The 23,085-nt window shown below is 41.4% G+C and overlaps 1 protein-coding gene across 1 annotated transcript in view; it reads right to left on the bottom strand.

Moving 5' to 3' along the window:
• The window catches only part of LOC120993650 (phospholemman-like), a 48,471-nt gene extending 25,811 nt beyond the window's left edge, over window positions 1-22,660 (bottom strand). The window contains exons 1-3 of the mRNA XM_040422131.1: window positions 22,502-22,660; window positions 6,409-6,470; window positions 855-896 (exon numbers count right to left, since the gene is read on the bottom strand). Coding sequence (XP_040278065.1) covers window positions 855-896; window positions 6,409-6,463 — 97 coding nt within the window. The 5' untranslated portion in view covers window positions 6,464-6,470; window positions 22,502-22,660. The remainder of the gene's footprint in view (window positions 1-854; window positions 897-6,408; window positions 6,471-22,501) is intronic.
• Between the last annotated feature and the right edge of the window lie 425 nt (window positions 22,661-23,085).

Below are 23,085 nucleotides of genomic sequence, written 5' to 3'. Positions count from 1 at the left end.
CAAGTTTCTGACCATTTATAAAATGTGTTCAATGTGCTGCCCATTGTGTTGGATTGTCAATGCAACCCTCTTCTCCCACTCTTCACACACTGATAGCAGCACCGCAGGAGAAATGCTAGCACAGGCTTCCAGTATCCGTAGTTTCAGGTGCTGCACATCTCGTATCATCTGAAGGCAATCGTCTATGCTGTGAAGATACGAGATGTGCAGCATCTGAAACTACGGATACTGGAAGCCTGTGCTAGCATTTCTCCTGCGGTGTTGCTATTAGTGTGTGAACAGTGGGAGAAGAGGGTTGCATTGACAATCCAACACAATGGGCAGCACATTGAACACATTTTATAAGTGGTCAGAAACTTGTAAATAACTCATGAAAGAATAAAGTTACGTTAAAACCAAGCACACCATTGTTTTTCTTGTGAAACTCCCAATAAGTTTGATGTGTCACATGACCCTCTTCCTATTGAAAAAACAAAAGTTGGATTCAAAATGGCCGCCATGGTCACCACCCATCTTGAAAAGTTTCCCCCCTCACATATACTAATGTGCCACAAACAGGAAGTTAATATCACCAACCATTCCCATTTTATTAAGGTGTATCCATATAAATGGCCCACCCTGTATATTAGATAGATAGATATTAGATAGATAGATAGATAGATAGATAGATAGATAGATAGATAGATAGATAGATAATAGATAGATAGATGATAGATAGATAGATAGATAGAAGATAGATAGATATGAGATAGATAGATAGATATTAGATAGATAGATAGATAATAGATAGATAGATATTAGATAGATAGATAGATAGATAGATAGATAGATAGATAGATAATGGAGGTTCTTACCATAGTTGAAAGGGTCCGGTCGTTCATATGTATCCTCAGATCCTAAACAAATAGATAAGAAAATGTGAATGAACCTTTGTCAGCAGAGAACTAGAATGGAGCAGCGCGCGCCGGATCTGATCCCTAACTCCGGGCACTATGAGGGAGACGGTATTTTTCCATGTTTGTGGATAAAGCAGATGTCTGAGCCTGTGAGGCCTTTAAAAGTTTTGGCCCTATCCTGTGCCTGATCAGTAGGCGTCAAACTGCTGGTGTAACGCCCCAGAGTGGCATTACCACCTTTTTACACCCCTCTACTGTCTTTTATGGTTGATGTAATGTCATCACGTGTATTTATTTCCAGGTCCTGCATAATGTGTAATTGTATTTCTTACTTTATGATGTTTAAGTGTAATGTACCTGGTTCACCAGCAGATGGCGGCACCTATGGCAGAGCTAGTTTACATAGAGTGGAACCTGTCTTTCCATTCTAGCCCTCTCTAGAGAGGGAGGAGTTCTAGTTAGTGAAGGTCAGACTAGAGTACCCCCTGCAAGGGGAAGGTCGTGTGCAAGCCAGCAGAGCACACCTTCAGCTCTGCTGGGCATAGAGGCCCAAGCTGTAAGCCTCACAAGCCAGGAGTAAAGTTCCCTGGATAAAGATGAAGACAGACCAGACTACAGAAGGTTAAGTTTCAGCATACAGCAAAGGAAACGTTTCTATTTAATCCTGATAGCATAGCAGGGTTAAGAGAGTACAGATGTAGCAGAGCCAAATGTGTTTGCCTGCCAGAATTTAATGCCAAAACCTGCTGGAGACCAAGATAAAGTTTGAAGATTGTTTCCTGATGAACGTTTATGCAAAGCAAAGTTGCTGTTCAACGTCATATAAGTCTGGACTCAATTTATTCTACAAATCCCTCAATTATTCACCCTGTTTGCACTGCTTCGGACGACAACTCCTGGTTGGAGCACCGTGACACGTGCACAGCCACAACACCTAAAGGGACATTATAGGCTACCCTTGCCCCAGTCTGGCATTCCTTCACCTGGGTACCACCTATCACTAACACCATCTACTTAAGGGGACTCCATTCCCTGTTGCTGAAATGCAACTGGCGTCAAGACAAAAAACTCTGTTGCACTGGGATCCCCAGCAATCATGAGAAAAGGGGTGTCATGCCTTCAAGAGGCATTTATCATGTGTGCTTGTATTCATGTTGCTTTGACTCCATCTAGTGGCTATTTGTGCAAACTGTTTCTAGCTATCTAGCATGTAATATAAGAATTGTCCTATGCCAGATACCGTAGTCATCACCTATGACCTTGGTGACATGGTCGGCTCAGCTCATAGCTGAAGTCTCAGAAACCCCTTCAAAGCTTTTACATTTCCTCCTAAGGGCTTGTATTTCTTGGAGATTTTGAGTTGTCATCAATTCAGTTCTGTATCTTAAAGTGAAATGTTTCTAGGAAAGCTTGATGATACCAATAGAGATGAGCAAAGTATTGGGAAACTCGATTCGGCTGTTCCGCCGAATTTTGCAAAAAAATTTGCTTTGTGATGAATGACTTTGTCATGAAGCGCATTTTTTTTATGGTTGTCTGAGGAATGTTCTGCAGTGCTGAATGCACAAAAATCATCAAGATCCGCTTTGCAATTGCAGACCAATTACTGTATGTCCCAGATGTGCTTGATGGGAGACAGGTCCAGAGACCCTGCAGGCCTTGGTAGCACATTTAAGCCAAGTGGGTTACTTAACAGTAGCATGAGCAACATTCAGCTTGGCATTGTCCTGCTGACAAATGGCTTCTGGGACACTTTGGAAAAATTGTCATACCACTGGTTCCACCACCAAATCAAAGTAACACTGAACCGTTAGTACCTCAAATGAAGACTAGAGGGGTCCGGCTACCGTACATTATCCACCCCACTCTATAATCCTGGAAGTAGGACCAGTGTGATGTTTCCTTGTGAAGGCTTCTTCATGGCATTGCCCACGTGGTCTCCAGAACAACCTCTGGCTATCATTGCATCTGAGACAAAAGCAGGACTCATAGATGAAGAGGATAGACCTCCATCCAGCCTCCATTGCTGTCTTGCTGTGGACCATGACAGCCTTTGAGAGCGGTGGTGTGAGGTCAATGGAACATCTGAATAATGAAGACACCTTCTGATGGTTTGTGTAGACACTGTTTGCCACCCTAGGCTTGGGATATAATGTCCAATCTCACATGCAGTACAGAACAGATCACTAAGCGCCATTCTTCTAAACAGACTATCCGACTCTGCAGGGGTTCACCTCTGTGCATCTTTCATGGTTGTTTTCCCAACCATCAGGACATGCAATCTTGAAGAGTTCTGACATCTTGGCCTAGGAGCGTAGCGATCTGCTGGAGTGATAAACCAAGGCCTCTCAGTTCAAGGATTCTCTCCCTCCCCTTGTGACTAGTGGTGATAACTGGCCCACTGACAAACAGGAGGCATCGCACAATCATCCCTCACGAGTCACGACTTGATCAGATTTTTGAGGTTTCATGTGGCTTCAAAAACGTTGCCTTCAATCTAGCTTTTATGCCCCTCCCACATGATTGGAGCTAGGTGCTTGAAAATTTGATCATCTGCAAATGTTGGCGACACCTATTCCTCCCCCGATTTACAAAACCTCATGACTTTCTTCTTGGTGTTGCAATTTTAATGTTCAAGAGTGTAGATATGCAGTAATGCGGGAGCAAGGGATGTATCACCGCTTAAAGGGGTTGTCTGAATCTGCCATTTTAGACATTGTTTATGAAAATAAACCTCGATTAATTATATAATGAAAATTTCTGCAACTTTTAACCCCTTCCTGCTGAAGCTATTTTGGACCACCACCAGAGCTCCATTTTTCAAATCTTACACTTGCCACTTTATGGGTTAATAATATTGGGATGCTTTTAAATTTCTAAGCAATTCTGAGAATTATTATATATATTTTTTTTTCATCACACTTTGTACTTTATGTTAGCGCTAAATTATGGTCTTGTTGTTTTCACTTACAAAAAAATTGGAAATTTACCAATATATTTTGCAAAATTAGCAATTTTATAATGTCATACCTCCCAAAATAGCTAATATTTACCATGTGTCTACTTTATGTTGGCAAGCGTGGCATCACTTATCAAACGCATGTTTATTTTTTAAGACAGTGGAAAAACTTATAGTTTTTACTGCAATTTTAAATTTTTTATTTTTTTTTGGGGGGGGGGCTCATTTAGGCCTTGTTCACATTTCCGTTTTTCACTGGCATGTGCTGTCTGCATTTTTGGGGGACAGCACACGTACCCATTGATTTAAATGTGACTGTTCACATGGGTCATGGGTCAGTAAAAAAATCACGGTGACATGCACCCATTGAAATCTATGGGTCCGTGAAAATCACTGACACACATCCGTGTCACATCCGTTTTTTTACTGAAGACTGATAGGGGACTCTATGGAAATTAATTTTCAGCTGAGCAACGTCATTGAATTACGGATGACACGCTCGGATGGTAAAAACGGACACACGGATGAAAAACGTACGCTAGATGTGGTAGCACATTGCTCTTTGGGCACACGATCGGTTGGAAGGTGTGCCATTTAGATTTTGAAACACGGATTTTGCTGAAAAGATTATTTTTCAAAGCCATGACTTTTTTTTATTTTTTATGGTCAGTTTTTATTATTACCATTTCTAGGTACATGTGGCTTTTCCATCATTTTTATTCTCTTTATATAAGATCACAACAGCCGCATGTTTTTATTTTTCTGTTGCCATATTCTAATGTCCGTAACATAATAATTTTTCCGTGCAGCCGTAAGAGACCTTATTTTTTGTAGGGCAAGCTGCAGTTTCTGTTGGTACCATTTGTGGGTAGATATGACATAAAAAAATAGACGTGAACCAAAACAGCAATTCGGCTAGATCGGGCCATTCCATATGTAGCGATACGAATTATGTGTAGTTTATTTTATTTTTCTATTTTTTTTCCTATAATAAAGGACTGGATGAGGGAAAAAAGGCAATTTTCTAATCAGTTTCCATAGCTGGCATACCTAGAGGTTATTGACGAAGCTCTGGTATCCATAGCAACCATTAGCACGCCAAAATATCATGATGGGTGAGGTGATGGGGTCCAGAAGAAGCACTCTATCTTTGCCAACAATTTAAATGCCTTGATCGCTATTGACCTTAGCATCTAAAGGACTAAACCCCTGGGATCAGAGCTTGCTCCAATCCCGGCAGTGGCAGCGAGGAGTCCTCTGTATGTGACTGCTGACACGGGCTGTGGATTCTGAGCAGGAGCTGGACATACCTGTACCTTAGGTTGACGTAAGTCCCTTCTATAAATACGTTGTTTTGCAAAAACAAGTTAAATAATTTTTTTATTCCTATTTTTAAGGCATCTGCTTGTTGTCAGTGAATAGCAATATTCTTGTTCAAGGGGTTCTCCGGGAACTAAGAAAATGAAAATAGGTAAATATTACTTTATTATAAATATATTCCCAAATACCTTTCATCAGTTATAATGTCTCATTTTTTGTCTAGGGAGCAATGAGTAGGAGAAATAAAATGGCCGCCGTCCGATTAGTTCACACAGAACCTGTCCTAATCACACAGCAGGACAAGTTACTTCACAACACTGAGCTAAAGAGCTGCCTCATCCTCCTCTCTGCTCTACTTGTCAGGGATTATGATAGTGAATACAGATGATAAGATCTTCAGCTGAATCTCTGTAGGAATGAAAATCATAAGGAGACATGAAATACAGAGAGGATGGAGACTGCATACAAGAGCTGCTGCTCATTAGCCACATCTGCTCATGAACTGAGATTCAGCTAAAGATCTTATCATCTGTATTCAGGATCATAATCCCTGACAAGTAGAGCAGAGAGGAGGATGAGGCAGCTCTTTAGCTCAGTGTTGTGAAGTGACCTGTCCTCCGTGTGATTAGGACAGGTTCTGTGTGCACTAATAGGACAGCGGCCATTTTGTTTCTCCTAATAATTGCTCCCCAGACAAAACAAGCCATTATAAATAATGTAAGGTACTTGGGAATATATTTATTCTAAAGTCATATTTGAGTATTTTCATTTTCTTAATTCCCGGAGACCCCCTTTAACATCCTGAGGGTTGTGACAGTTGTGCCCAGTCTAGACCATTCTCTGTCTGCTCCACTATCTTGACTCTAATTTAATACATTTTACCTGTATGGAAACATTGTAACAATAAGGACAGTAGTGAGGATTGTGCTGCTGATGATTGTCTACGCTGGATACAATTGTAGCAAACACAGAAGTCGGGGCAGGTTTATAGCCTCTGAACAAAACTATTTCTATTCACTGGCGGAAATAAGAGATCTTAATAATAAGGATGGATGGAAGAAAAGTCCTTTAGAAAGTCACCAAACTTATCATTCTGCAGGGTTAAAACTTTAAACACATAACACTGGACCGGACCATGGATAGTGCATAACACAGACCTAGGATTACATCACAAACCTCTGCAGGAAAAAACAATATAGTGTAAGCTGTCCATATATAAAGGTGAACACTTACCGAGTGCCACTGAGATCACAAGTGAGCAGCAGAAGATAAAAAGGGAAGCGTCCATGATCAGGCTGTGGGGGAAGAAGAGGAAAATAGTCAGCGACTAATGTACAGCAAAATCTGTAATAATTTTTTTTTTGGAAATTCCAGGGCAGTATCACAATAATGTATATCCTCATATATAGAGACTATAATTTAAGGACATAGGAGGCAGTAGTTATATTTTTGTACATAGGAGCAGTATTATAGTAGTTATATTCATGTACATAGGAGCAGTATTATAGTAGTTATATTCTTGTACATAGGAGTAGTATTATAGTAGTTATATTCTAGTACATAGGAGCAGTATTATAGTAGTTATATTCTTGTACATAGGAGTAGTATTATAGTAGTTATATTCTTGTACATAGGAGCAGTATTATAGTAGTTATATTCTTGTACATAGGAGCAGTATTATAGTAGTTATATTCTTGTACATAGGAGCAGTATTATAGTAGTTATATTCTTGTACATAGGAGCAGTATTATAGTAGTTATATTCTTGTACATAGGAGGCAGTATTATAGTAGTTATATTCTTGTACATAGGAGGCAGTATTATAGTAGTTATATTCTTGTACATAGGAGGCAGTATTATAGTAGTTATATTCTTGTACATAGGTGGCAGTATTATAGTAGTTATATTCTTGTACATAGCAGCAGTATTATAGTAGTTATATTCTTGTACATAGGAGCAGTATTATAGTAGTTATATTCTTGTACATATGAGCAGTATTATAGTAGTTATATTCTTGTACATAGGAGGCAGTATTATAGTAGTTATATTCTTGTACATAGGAGCAGTATTATAGTAGTTATATTCCTGTACATAGGAGCAGTATTATAGTAGTTACATTCTTGTACATAGCAGCAGTATTATAGTAGTTATATTCTTGTACATAGGAGCAGTATTATAGTAGTTATATTCTTGTACATAGGAGCAGTATTATAGTAGTTATATTCTTGTACATAGGGGCAGTATTATAGTAGTTATATTCTTGTACATAGGAGGCAGTATTATAGTAGTTATATTCTTGTACATAGGAGGTAGTATTATAGTAGTTATATTCTTTGTCAAATTTCTTTTTATTAAACAGCAAGTCTAAAAAAAAAATTGTAGACATACATAATGCACAATTCAGGATGAATGAGTACAGACATGACCAGAGCATAATTGACATTATAATGCATATGCTACATAGGACATATATATAGTGCGGATCTTCAAGGCACAGTCATCTAGAACTGGTTGATTTAACTTTTGACATGAGACCTGAGGTAGTTAGGTCAAACAAACATAAGAGGAGGGAGGGGGTATAGTAGTTATATTCTTGTACATAGGAGCAGTATTATAGTAGTTATATTCCTGTACATAGGAGCAGTATTATAGTAGTTATATTCTTGTACATAGGAGCAGTATTATAGCAGTTATTATCTTGTACATAGGAGCAGTATTATAGTAGTTATATTCTTGTACATAGGAGCAGTATTATAGTAGGTATATTCTTGTACATAGGAGCAGTATTATAGTAGTTATATTCCTGTACATAGGAGCAGTATTATAGTAGTTATATTCTTGTACATAGGAGCAGTATTATAGCAGTTATTATCTTGTACATAGGAGCAGTATTATAGTAGTTATATTTTTGTACATAGGAGGCAGTATTATAGTAGTTATATTCTTGTACATAGGAGGCAGTATTATAGTAGTTATATTCTTGTACATAGGAGCAGTATTATAGTAGTTATATTCTTGTACATAGGAGCAGTATTATAGTAGTTATATTATTGTACATAGGAACAGTATTATAGTAGTTATATTCTTGTACATAGGAGCAGTATTATAGTAGTTATATTCTTGTATATAGGAGCAGTATTATAGTAGTTATATTCTTGTACACAGGAGCAGTATTATAGTAGTTATATTCTTGTACATAGGAGGCAGTATTATAGTAGTTATATTCTTGTACATAGGAGCAGTATTATAGTAGTTATATTCTTGTACATAGGAGCAGTATTATAGTAGTTATATTATTGTACATAGGAGGCAGTATTATAGTAGTTATATTCTTGTATATAGGAGCAGTATTATAGTAGTTATATTCTTGTACATAGGAGCAGTATTATAGTAGTTATATTCTTGTACATAGGATCAGTATTATAGTAGTTATATTCTTGTACATAGGGGCAGTATTATAGTAGTTATATTCTTGTATATAGAAGCAGTATTATAGTAGTTATATTCTTGTACATAGGAACAGTATTATAGTAGTTATATTCTTGTACATAGGAGTAGTATTATAGTAGTTATATTCTTGTACATAGGAGCAGTATTATAGTAGTTATATTCTTGTACATAGGAGGCAGTATTATAGTAGTTATATTCTTGTACATAGGAGGCAGTATTATAGTAGTTATATTCTTGTACATAGGAGACAGTATTATAGTAGTTATATTCTTGTACATAGGAGGCAGTATTATAGTAGTTATATACTTGTACATAGGAGGCAGTGTTATAGTAGTTATATTCTTGTACATAGGAGCAGTATTATAGTAGTTATATACTTGTACATAGGAGGCAGTGTTATAGTAGTTATATTCTTAACCATATTTATTTTTATTGAGGTAGAAATCAAGGCCACACGCCTACACATGACATCGCTATAGTGACATTAAGGTTCAAAAATAGTCATCCAGCATACATATCATGTGTAAACAGTACAAGCGATTACAGCCATCAATCAGAGACATATATTGAAGGGAAAGGAGGGAGTACAGGGGGGGACATTCAGGGAGGAAGAGGGTAGAGAAACAGGGAAGGAGGGGATCCTGCTCTTTTCATGTAAAATTTCTATGCACTTTCCACGGAGACCACAATTTTAAGAAGCGAGGGCGTGAGTTGGTTTCCCAATGTGCTAGCTCCTCAAAGCGGTAGATCTGATCCACCTTATCGGTCCACATACGGAGAGTCGGAGGGGAATCAGTTTTCCATAAAAAGGGGATAAGCAGTTTCGCTGCTGTAAGCAACATTGTCGGGAGATTATTCTTGGCGGGAGTAAGGGTATCATTAGGTCACCATAATAGGATAAGTTTGGCGTCCAGGATGATCCTGGTCTTGCATATGCAATTAATCAGGGACTCTATCAGTTTCCAAAACGGCTGGATCTTATGGCAGAGCCACCAGATGTGTGACAAGGATCCAGTTTCTATGCCACATCTCCAGCATGATTCGGGGATTTCTGGATTTAGTTTATGTAAGAATTCAGGAGTTTTATACCACCTACTAAGGAGCTTAAAAGAATTCTCCTGAATCCTCACACAACGGTTGAAGCCGTGCGAGTGGGCCAGAACAAAGGCTTTCTCCGGATCCTTTAGGGTTAGAGAAAGCTCATTTTCCTAGGAGGTCACAAACCGGAGCTCTGGTGGTAAGGAGGAAAGCATTTCCTTATACATCTGGGATAATGGCCTAAGGGGGGGCTTAGTAGCCAAAACTTTCTTCTCAAGCCAGGAAGGAGAACCACTGCCAGCAAAGGATCCCGCACACAATGTAATATCTCTTTTGAAATCAGTCAGATGGAAAAAAGGTGCAGCTTTAACCTCAGGGCGGTCCATTATTAAGTCCCAATGTAAGCTACCATCTGGGAGAAGGACATCCCGCAGGGACAAGTCAGCGAGCCTCGACCAAATCCCAGAGGGGTTTGACACAGAAGGGTGGATATGGGTTTGCAGTAATTTGAGTGGCATACATGGATTAGGAAAGTTAAACAAATGGGATTGGACCATTTTGGACCATTCTACCAACATCCCCTTCCAGACCGGAGAAGAAGAATAGTGATTGGCTGAGAAGGGCCTAACACCCCACAGAGTAAGTTGCTCTTGGTTGGAGAGCAGTGCAGACTCAAGGCGTGAGCAAAGGGAGCTACATGGTCGGGACAGAGCCGTTACACATCTACACAACTGAACAGCAGTATAATATAACTTTACATCTGGCATCCCAAAGCCTCCTAACCTCCTATCCCTTGTAAGGGTAGAGTACGCAATACGCGGCGATTTGCCATTCCAAAGGAAGCGTGTGAACACTCGGCGGACTTCTGTGAAATATGAGTTTGGAAGCCAAATAGGGAGGGATTGCAACAAATATAAGAATTTGGGGAGGATAAAAGTTTTAAGGTAATTCTTTCTCCCAACCCAGGAAACAAATGGGAGTTTCAGGTTTTGTAGATGGGTGCGTACATTTTGCAGAAGCGGCCCATAATTGAGGGAGGCTAGATCTTGGACATTAGCCGAAACACGCGTCCCCAAGAACACAATGTCTCTGGAGGCCCAGGTAAACGGGGTGCTGTGCTTAAGATTATTGATCACAGTTTGGGGACAAGAAATGTTGAGTGCCATGGATTTCCCATAATTTATTTTAAAATTAGATACGAATCCAAAATCCTCAAATATGCTCAACAACTTGGGCAAGGCCTCTGAAGGATTAGAGGTCATGACCAAAAGGTCATCCGCAAATGCTGCAGTAACATGAGTATAGGAGCCAACCAGAAGGCCTTTAATGACCGGGTCTGCTCTGATTTTACACAAAAGGGTCTCCATCACCAAAATGAATAGTGCAGGAGAGAGGGGACACCCTTGCCTCGTCCCATTGGTGATGCGAAATGGTGGGGATAATGCTCCATTAACTTTGACCATGGCAGAGGGGGCCGAATATAAGGTATTAATGGCAGTAATAAACTGGTCCGGGAAGCCAAACCCCGACAGGGTCCGCGCCATAAAGTGCCAACTGACCCTGTCGAAGGCCTTTTCCGCATCAGTACTCACCAAGACCAAAGGTTTAGAGGATCTTTTGGCCCAATTTACCAGATGGAGGAGCCGTACCGTGTTTTCAGACCCCTGTCTGCCATGGACAAAACCTACTTGCTCTTCATGGACAATGTCAGGCAGAACCTCCTGAAGCCTAGAAGCCAAAATCTTCGCCCACCACTTCACATCATTATTAAGCAGAGATATCGGCCTATAGTTACTGCAGCAAGTCGGATCCTTGTTTTCCTTATGAAGGACAGTAATATGCCCCAATAAGGAGTGAGGAGCAAGGGAGCCCCCAGTCAGAAGGTAATTACACAAATTCTTGAAACGGGGGATTAAAACATCCTGAAAGGATTTATAATATGCAATGGAAAAGCCATCAGGGCTGGGGCTTTTACCTGAAGGGATAGGCATGAGAACCTTACGGATCTCTGAATCAGAGATGGGCCTAGTCAGAAGGGAAGCTTTGGATGAGGATATGGAAGGGAGGTTAAGGGTTTGCAGAAATGTATCTGTGGCCTCTGAGAGGTCACTAGGAGTAGTCCGAGTTGGGGGGGGGGGGGGGGTAAATTATACAATGCCTCATAGAAGGTACAAAATGCCTTGGCGACATCTGGGGTGGACTTATGTGTCTTTCCCTTTGAGTCTTTAATAGAGGAAACAAAGGAGTCAGAAAACTGCTTCTTGGCAATGGCCGACATCAATCTGTTTCCTCTATTCCCATGGGCGTATGCTTTAAATCGTGACCGTAGTACCAGCTTTGCAGAAGTGATATTTAGTAAATTTTTAAAAAGCGTTCTGGCTTCAGTTAGTTCCGTTAGGGTCGCGTATAGCCTGTGATTCCTTGTGAGAGGATTCAATGCGAGCAATGGGCGCCAGCAAGGCATCTAAAGCCTGCGTCCTTTGTTTCTTTACATAAGCCCCCAAGGCAATGAGTTCCCCCCTAAGTACTACTTTATGAGATTCCCATAATATGGAGGGAGAAGGAGGGGAGTCTGGGGTGTCATTGAGCGCGAAAAATTCTGAAATCAAGGCCTTAATTTTGCAAGCATGTGTGGGGTCCAAGATCAAAGTATCATTGAGACGCCATACACGCTCTTTCCTTTGTGGGCCTGACAGGGAGAAGGTAATAATAACAGGGGCATGGTCGGATAATGTGATATTACCTATCCGGCCTCCAGAGACACTACGTATATGCGAATAAGACAGGAACAGATAATCCAATCTGTGAAAGGACATCTTAGCATGCGAGTAAAATGTATAGTCTCGGCCATTGGGATTCATGGTCCGCCATACGTCCAAGAACTTAAGTTTTCTCAGAAATTTTTTGCCTTTTCAAGAGCTTATAAGACACAGAAGGTCTACCTACCGAGGTGTCCACCGCTGGTTCTATGGCAACGTTAAAGTCGCTCCCTAAAATTAATAACCCATCTGAAAAGTAGGGTTAATGCAGCAAGGGTCTGAACGAGCCATGGTATCTGGCCTTTATTAGGGGCATATAAATTGGCAAACGTCACAGGGGAATCACCTAGTACACCCTTTACAAAAATGAACCTGCCCTCGGAGTCTGCAGAAGTAGCCGTGAGCTTGAAGGGAAGGCATTTATGCACAGCTATACTGACTCCCCTACTGGCAGAATCATGAGTACTATGGAACCATTGGACAAATTTCTTAGGGGGAAAACTGGGAATTTTGCCTGTTCTAAAGTGGGTCTCTTGTAGAAAGGCCACTGAGACTTTGTCCCTCAGAAGGAGAGAAAGTGTTTGAGACCTTTTGCATGGCTCGTTCAGCCCATGTGCATTAAGTGAGGCGACTACTATAGAAGACATTTCTGCATACAGTCAAGTGAATAGGAGCATATGGTACTCATAATTATATGGAAAAGCACATAGATGATATGAGCAGAGGGAAGGGAAGGGGGAGAGGGGAACAAAAAACAAAAAATAAGGGAGATAACATTAAACATATTAAACTGGCAAATGACCAGCTCGGACAAGATACCCATGCGAGGTAAAATGAGCGCTTTACTTATCACCAGCCAAGACAGGGTTGGACTGGCGAGGGGGCAAGTAAAGCACCATGTGGTCTAAAACAGAAAGACCAAAAACAGAAAATACTTCCAGCACCGGAATCTATCCGGCCTTCACCCTGCAAGTGGGGAACAAAGATCGCCGCCCTAGAGGTAGCATCCAGTAACATCAGAAAGGCGTCACAAATCTGGCATGACTTCCTATATAAAACAGTAGGCCTGAGATGTAAAATCGGCCGAAAAAATGAAAAATAAGGAAAGGCCAAGTTCGCCCATAATAACCATTATAACCGGAGGATGAGAGACAGTCATCTCCATGTTTGGAAAAATAAGATAGCAGCGATTCATGCTTACAAACACAGCCGATGTCACCGTGGTTCAGGCTCAAGTGAGAGCCCTGTCCATCTTGCTGCGTCCCGAACGATCTGACCTGCCTGCGGATGCCGTCTGCCAGGCTGATACACGAGGTGGAATAGGCAGGGGGCCATCTTGGTCGGCCGGTAGCCATGAGGGAATTTCCACTGGAGGGACATCCAGGGACCTCCAGACAGAATCGAGATCCGCTGGTGAACGCACGGTGAGTAATTTACTATTCCTGGAAACCGCCAGCCCGAAGGGATACAGCCATCGGAACGGAGTCGACGTCTTCCTAAGGACATCCAGGAGAGGCTGGAATAAGCGCCGCTTAGCCAAGGTGGATGGTGCAAGATCCTGGAACATCTGGATCGGGGTATTTTCGTACTCAAGTACCTCCATCTCCCGCTGCCTTTTCAGGAGGGCCGCGGTGTCAACGTAGCTCAATAGGCCACAAATCACGTCACGTGGTGGCTCTTGTGGTTTAGGCCTAGGGCGCAGCGCCCTATGTATGCGCTCCACCACGATTCCCGCCGCTCTGTCTGGTTCAAGCATCATGGAGAACAATTCGCGCGTCACTGTCGGCAAGGCCTCCGCCGCAATCGACTCAGGTAGGCCGCGAATGCGGATGTTGCGCTGGCGACTACGGTTCCGACGCTTTACCCTCATAGGTCATGATGGCTTCTTGTGTAGTTTCTAGCGAGACCACTCTCTGACCCAGGTGCTTCATGTCATCCTTAATGTCTGACAAGTCTTGCTTGAGAGGCGTAAGGGCAGATTCAAGGACACGCCGGAGGGTCCGTTCTGAAAGAGGCGGATCTCTGGGCCTCCTATCCGATATATCGGAACCGCTACCTGCGTCTGAGAGTTCTCCTGCGTCGGAGTCATGAGCAATAGACGCCGCCATATTGGGGCCTTTCTGCGCGGCAATCCTCGGCGTTTTCCGAAGAAACTTCTCCATCTCTGGTAGTTTGGAGTGCAGTGGGGTCGACTCTGAGCTTCCTCTGTTCTTATCTTTGCCAGGTTTCCCCATAATCAAGCAAATTGTAAGCTAAAATAGGGCAAATGAGCCGGAATGCTGGAGGAGCTCAAGCTCGTGCGGCCATTCAGCAGCGTGGCTAGGCTCCGCCCCCTATAGTAGTTATATTCTTGTACATAGGAGCAGTATTATAGTAGTTATATTCTTGTACATAGGAGCAGTATTATAGTAGTTATATTCTTGTACACAGGAGGCAGTATTATAGTAGTTATATTCTTGTACATAGGAGGAGTATTATAGTAGTTATATTCTTGTACATAGGAGCAGTATTATAGTAGTTATATTCTTGTACATAGTAGGCAGTATTATAGTAGTTATATTCTTGTACATAGGAGCAGTATTATAGTAGTTATAATCTTGTACATAGGAGCAGTATTATAGTAGTTATATTCTTGTACATAGGAGCAGTATTATAGTAGTTATATTCTTGTACATAGGAGGCAGTATTATAGTAGTTATATTCTTGTACATAGGAGCAGTATTATAGTAGTTATATTCTTGTACATAGGAGCAGTATTATAGTAGTTATATTCTTGTACATAGGAGGCAGTATTATAGTAGTTATATTCTTGTACATAAGAGGCAGTATTATAGTAGTTATATTCTTGTACATAGGAGCAGAATTATAGTAGTTATATTCTTGTACATAGGAGCAGTATTATAGTAGTTATATTCTTGTACATAGGAGCAGTATTATAGTAGTTATATTCTTGTACATAGGAGCAGTATTATAGTAGTTATATTCTTGCACATAGGAGCAGTATTATAGTAGTTATATTCTTGTACATAGGAGGCAGTATTATAGTAGTTATATTCTTGTACATAGGAGCAGTATTATAGTAATTATATTCTTGTACAAGGGAGCAGTATTATAGTAGTTATATTCTTGTACATAGGAGCAGTATTATAGTAGTTATATTCTTGTACATAGGAGCAGTATTATAGTAGTTATATTCTTGTACATAGGAGCAGTATTATAGTAGTTATATTCTTGTAGATAGGAGCAGTATTATAGTAGTTATATTCTTGTACATAGGAGCAGTATTATAGTAGTTATATTCTTGCACATAGGAGCAGTATTATAGTAGTTATATTCTTGTACATAGGAGGCAGTATTACAGTAGTTATATTCTTGTACATAGGAGCAGTATTATAGTAGTTATATTCTTGTACATAGGAGGCAGTATTATAGTAGTTATATTCTTGCACATAGGAGCAGTATTATAGTAGTTATATTCTTGTACATAGGAGCAGTATTATAGTAGTTATATTCTTGCACATAGGAGCAGTATTATAGTAGTTATATTCTTGTACATAGGAGGCAGTATTATAGTAGTTATATTCTTGTACATAGGAGCAGTATTATAGTAGTTATATTCTTGTACATAGGAGCAGTATTATAGTAGTTATATTCCTGTACATAGGAGCAGTATTATAGTAGTTATATTCTTGTACATAGGAGCAGTATTATAGTAGTTATATTCTTGTACATAGGAGCAGTATTATAGTAGTTATATTCTTGTACATAGGAGCAATATTATAGTAGTTATATTCTTGTACATAGGAGCAGTATTATAGTAGTTATATTCTTGCACATAGGAGCAGTATTATAGTAGTTATATTCTTGTACATAGGAGGCAGTATTATAGTAGTTATATTCTTGTACATAGGAGCAGTATTATAGTAATTATATTCTTGTACAAGGGAGCAGTATTATAGTAGTTATATTCTTGTACATAGGAGCAGTATTATAGTAGTTATATTCTTGTACATAGGAGCAGTATTATAGTAGTTATATTCTTGTACATAGGAGCAGTATTATAGTAGTTATATTCTTGTAGATAGGAGCAGTATTATAGTAGTTATATTCTTGTACATAGGAGCAGTATTATAGTAGTTATATTCTTGCACATAGGAGCAGTATTATAGTAGTTATATTCTTGTACATAGGAGGCAGTATTACAGTAGTTATATTCTTGTACATAGGAGCAGTATTATAGTAGTTATATTCTTGTACATAGGAGCAGTATTATAGTAGTTATATTCCTGTACATAGGAGCAGTATTATAGTAGTTATATTCTTGTACATAGGAGACAGTATTATAGTAGTTATATTCTTGGACATAGGAGCAGTATTATAGTAGTTATATTCTTGTACATAGGAGCAGTATTATAGTAGTTATATTCTTGTACATAGGAGCAGTATTATAGTAGTTATATTCTTGTACATAGGAGGCAGTATTATAGTAGTTATATTCTTGGACATAGGAGGCAGTATTATAGTAGTTATATTCTTGTACATAGGAGGCAGTATTATAGTAGTTATATTCTTGTACATAGGATGCAGTATTATAGTAGTTATATTCTTGTACATAGGAGCAGTATTATAGTAGTTATATTCTTGTACATAGGAGGCAGTATTATAGTAGTTATATTCTTGTACATAGGAGCAGTATTATAGTAGTTATATTCTTGTACATAGGAGACAGTATTATTGTAGTTAGATTATTGTATATTGCAGGCCATTTATAGAAAAAAAATATAATGGAAAATAAAATTGTTATAGTGAAAAATTGTTATTAGGTGAAAAATACAAATTTGCCCTTTTATGCTTCTACTATAAAATTCACTGACAGGGGTTTTCCCATGACTAATGTAAAAAAATGAAAATCAGACATCATGGGGCAGTACGGTGGCTCAGTGGTTAGCACTGGTGCCTTGCAGTGCTGGGGCCCTGGGTTTGAATCCAACCAAGGACAACATCTGCATGGAGTCTGTATGTTCTCCCCATGTTTAAGTGAGTTTTCTCCCACACTCCAAAGACATACTCATAGGGAACTTAGATTATGAGCCCCATAGGGAACATCAAGTGAATTAGTGTATGAACTCACCTACCTCTAGAGTCGGTTCATACTTGAAGTCAGTCAGGACTTTGATTGGGGTTTCTCTAGGAGGTGACCTGCTCCTTTACCTAGCTTCCAGGCCTTTTCCCCTCACCCCTTTCCCTCCTACATTCAGTGTGGGTTTCCCTCCCACACCGAACGGTGACATTATGAAGCTGGCAGCTCAAGGAGCAGTATTATAGTAGTTAGTAGTAGTTAATAGTAGTTAGTAGTAGTTAGTAGTATTAGTTAGTGTCTTTTGTGCTGCATCTCTGGGGGCGTGTCCATGCTCTCCCTATCACAGCTGCAGGAGGCGTGTCAATGTTCTCTCTATCACAGCTCAGGAGGCGTGTCCATGCTCTCTCTATCACAGCTCAGGAGGCGTGTCCATGCTCTCCCTATCACAGCTCAGGAGGCGTGTCCATGCTCTCCCTATCACAGCTGCAGGAGGCGTATCAATGTTCTCTCTATCACAGCTCAGGAGGCGTGTCCATGCTCTCTCTATCACAGCTCAGGAGGCGTGTCCATGCTCTCCCTATCACAGCTCAGGAGGCGTGTCCATGCTCTCCCTATCACAGCTCAGGAGACAGTTGAAAAATGAAATTGAGCATGTGCGGCCTTCTCAGTGAGCAGGCCAAAGAAATAAGAAAAGAACAAACAGCAGGTGGCGCTATACAGATACGTTTTATTGAATAACTCACATTTTTTATTGTATACAATTAGAAAAGAATTCAGATCCAGGGGCTGGTTTGGAAACTGTGGAATATTTTTTCTTGGGGCAACCCCTTTTAATTACTGTATTTTTAGTAGCATGGAATATTTGTCCCATTTATAAATATTAAGACTAGTTCATTATGGCACTACAACTCCCAGCATGCTCAAACATTCACAGGCTGCAGGCCTCTTGCTAATGACATCGCCTGTTATTGTAGTAAAGCATCTGATGCCGTTTACTATATGTCAGGCCTCCTGTCGTTTTACTCTAAACCTCCCTGGGGGATACGATGTGTGATCTTTGTGTTGCAGAAATGTCTCTTGTAATTTGCCAAAAAACCCCAGTGTCCATTTATTTGTCTAAAGTGAAAGGTTCACAGACGTGTCCTAAAATGCCTCATTCCCGGCCCTGTCCTGTCTTATGTCAATACACCCTTAGTCATTGTACCAAAGAGTTCTGCAGCCTTCTCATATACTTTGTGTTTTTATTCTCTTCGATATTTTCAATATCTCTGCTGTCAGTGAATGTGACCACATGATTGCATACAGAAACTCATCCTGACTTGATACTTAACTACAGCTGAGGCTTTGTTACCATTGCTTCCAATGTAATAATCCACTGTGAGCTAAACAGCCTGGCCTATAGACTGGGTTGGTGTTATCTGCCCTGATACATTGTAACAAACCATCAGAACAGGAGAGATTGTTGCTGAAGGCTGTTTAGACTGAATGCAATTGTAGCAAACCTTCAGTTATGATAAGGATTTGGTAAATGCCGGATTTCACCCAATGTCTGAATATTAAAAAAAATGTGAAAAAACTGTTCCTATTCACTGACAGCAAGCAGAGTGTGAAGACCTTTGAAATTTGTTGAAGTTATTCTTCACATATGATGAGCTTAGATACAGTGTGCCAGAGGATAGCGTCACGCATAATAGGTTTAGATACCGCAGCAAAGCAGACAGTATCACACAGGATAGGATTAGATACACAGCTCAGCAGTCTGTATCACACATGATAGTCTTAGATACAGCAGCTCAGCAGGCAGTATCACACAGGATAGGATTAGATACAGCAGCTCAGCAGGCAGTATCACACATGATAGTCTTAGATACAGCAGCTCAGCAGATGGTATAACTCATGATAGTCTTAGATACAGCAGCTCTGCAGACAGTATCACACATGATAGTCTTAGATACAGCTTCTCAGCAGGCAGTATCACACATGATAGGCTTAGATACAGCAGCTCAGCAGACAGTATCACACATGATAGTCTTAGATACAGCAGCTCAGCAGATGGTATCACTCATGATAGGCTTAGCTACAGCAGCTCTGCAGACAGTATCATACATGATAGTCTTAGATACAGCTTCTCAGCAGGCAGTATCACACATGATAGGCTTAGATACAGCAGCTCAGCAGACAGAATCACACATGATAGTCTTAGATACAGCAGCTCAGCAGACAGTATCACATATGATAGTCTTAGATACAGCAGCTCTGCAGACAGTATCACACATGATAGTCTTAGATACAGCAGCTCAGCAGACAGTATCACACATGATAGTCTTAGATACAGCAGCAAAGCAAACAATATCGCACACGGTTGGCTTAGATACAGCGGTTCTGAAGGCAGTACCACATACCGTATTATGGGCTTAAAATACAGCATACTGCAGACTGCATCACACATGATTGGCTTAGGTACAGCAGATCACACTTGAAAGGTTTAGATACACTGTTCAGCAGACGGTATCTCACATGATAGCATTAGATACAGTCGCTGTGCAGACAGTATTACATATGAAAGGTTGAGATATGCCACTCACCAGTCAGTATCACACATGATAGGCTTGGATACAGCAGCACATCAAACAGTATCAGCAGGATATGCCTAGATACAACAGCTCATGATTCAGTATCACACATGATAATCTTAGATACAGCAGCTTTGCAAACGGTGTCAATCATGATGGGCTCAGATGCAGAAGCTCTGCAGGCAGCATCACATATTATAGGCTTAGATACAGCACATCTGCTGACAGTATCACATATAATAGTAGCTTTAGGTACAGCAGCTCATCAGACAGGATCACACATGATAGGCTTTGATACATCATTCAGCAGACAGTGTCACACATGAGGCAGGCTTAGATACAGCAGCACATCAAACAGTGTTTGCAGGATATGCTTAGATACAACCGCTGATCACTTAGTATCACACATGATAGGCTTAGATACAACCGCTGATCACTTAGTATCACACATGATAGGCTTAGATACAACCGCTAATCACTCAGTATCACACATGATAGGCTTAGATACAGCAGCTGAGCAGACCGCATCACACATTAGGTTTAGATACACCCATCAGAGTGGTAGTTCTGTGTAGTTGAGGGGCGCCCCCCTCCAGGGCCCGGGTGCTGACAGCTCGGTGCTGGGTATATTTAGAAGTTGGCAATGGCTGGTTTTTGTATTTATATCAGCTTGTCCCTTGGACAGAATGTCCGCCATTCCTATCTCTGCCAGAGCGGGATCGCTCCAACCTTCTGATCTCTCCGTCACAGCAAAAGAAATACAAAGGAAAACCCCAGCCGCCCATATAGTGGGCCATAAAATAGCTCTGTGCTCGGGGTGGGGAAGGTCCCACGTCCATCCATTGCATCGTGCAATATAATATATCATCTCTTCTACTGTAGTCACATCCAGAGCTGCATTCACAATTCTGCTGCGCTTATCTGATCCTTTGTAACGCAATGTAACCAATGAACAGGGTAGACCCTACAATTCCCACAATTCCACACTGCAGGGGGGATGGGGATGAAGTGTTGCAGCCTGATCAGGTCAAGGTGGTACGTTCAATGCAGGTGTACAACTCCACCGGGGCCCCGCGTCTCACTGCTGCCCTCTGTTGGATCAGTCCTTGCACCTGTAGTGCTTGCACAATCTTACACATGGTAAAAATGACATATGCTTGATACATGGACGGTTCTTCAGCAAAAATATGAAGGGCCCCAAAGCAAAGGACCACCCTCTGGGACTGTGTCACTGATCGTCAGGGGTATATCAGCAACTTAGGTTACTTTCACACTTGCGGCAGAGCGATCCGGCATGCAAACGGACAGCATCTTTTGCGGCCCCATTGAAGTGAATGGGTCCGCACCCGAGCCGCAAAAACTGCGGCTCGGATGCGGACCCGAAAAACGGTCGTGTGCATGAGGCCTAAAACTGATCAGTTCTTTTCCGGTATTGAGCCCCTAGGACGGAACTCTATGCCAGAAAAGAAAAACACTAGTGTGAAAGTACCCTAATAGAAACATGCAGATGTAGCAGAGCTGACTTTGGGGCGCAGTATGCTGTGGTAACGCTATATTACTCTACATGGGACTGCAGATAATTCCACCGCAACGTAGAAACGGTTAAACGACAGACTCGTTTCTACTGCATCCGTAGAGCATACAGTAATGGCAATCCCTCTTTATAAACTCCCTAAAATTGACTTGCGCCCCTTCCCCCCACCTACTGTGCACATATGGAAAAAATGAGTGGGAAAAGTTACAGTACTACGCGCTTGGCATTGGAAATATTCCATAGCGGTCGCCTGAAACACAGCGGCTGATGGCCTCAGATAACGGGGAAATGGTCCGAGGCGGTGAGGTAATATGGCGCCCAAGTTGACGGTATATAAATGCCCAACGGGCTGCGATGCAAAGTCTATAGCAGACCTCATGCCATCTATAAGGCTGGTGGCGCAGGGCCCGGGTGCAGCCTGCATTCTGCAGATGACCATATAAGCTCATGAGGGAATTGATTTCTATATAATTCATGCAAGGAATCATCTTTGCCTCCCCCAAAAGTCTTCTCAGCTGTACAGTCACATGCCACAAAACAGATGCAGCAGAGCTGAGTTTGTCACTATGGCAATACCACAATGCACAATCAACAGCGACTGCGACATCTGTACGTGACGTCACAAATTCTATCATTTATCACCTGACGCAACATCGTATGACATTTCCACAGCGACGTCGCACTACCCCCACCAACCAACCTCCCCGAACAGCAATCGTAAGCTTTCCAGGTGCTGCAGAACTACAACTCTCAGCATGCCCCGCAGGTTGGAGGTCCCCCTGCTGTAGAACCGATCTTCGTTGTTACATTGTTGCGTTTTCAAAACAAACAAACAAAAAAAGTTACAAAAGTTTCAATAGTTTGAATGTTCTTGCTCATATCATTTTTCTCACCGAGACGGCGGGCTACCAGGGGTCTCCTGTCGGTTGCCTCCAGGCTTTGGGTGGGCGTCAGTGGGTGACTGTCTGCCCTGAGCTCGCTCTGCCCTGTGAGGAGACACACACAAGTGAGTCTGTTTACACTTTCCTGAATTTACCCCCCTCCCCTCTAACTCCTCCTCCTGCCCCCCTACATCCTCTCCCTGCCCCTCTCTCCTTATGCGCAGCTCAGGCCCCCCTCTCTCTGCTTGTGTCTGTCTCTTCTGGTGTCTGTCTGTCTCTGTTTTGCCCTATTAGGCGTTATCTGCGTCTCGCAGCCCCTGTGTCCTCTCTGGTTATCTCTCTTGCTTTCTACTATCTGTATTCCTCTCTCTCTCTCTTGAATTCCTAGAAGTGTTTCTGATGGGTTCTCCTCTCAGACCAGGCACAGGGATCACATGCTGCCCAGGGCTTAACGCCCCGAACAATGGCAGATTGTGTCCGAAAACATGCAACCCCCCCCCCCCCTAAAGAAACAAAAAATCCCCAAAGTCCTCGCCCTCTTCTGTCCAGTCGTTAAACATCCTGTTGAACCATTCCTTAGTTACATCTGTTTCTGG

This window comes from Bufo bufo, chromosome 1 (genome assembly GCF_905171765.1).
Source record: "Bufo bufo chromosome 1, aBufBuf1.1, whole genome shotgun sequence".
Lineage (NCBI taxonomy): Eukaryota > Metazoa > Chordata > Amphibia > Anura > Bufonidae > Bufo > Bufo bufo.
This window is presented reverse-complemented; position numbering and strand designations above follow the sequence as displayed.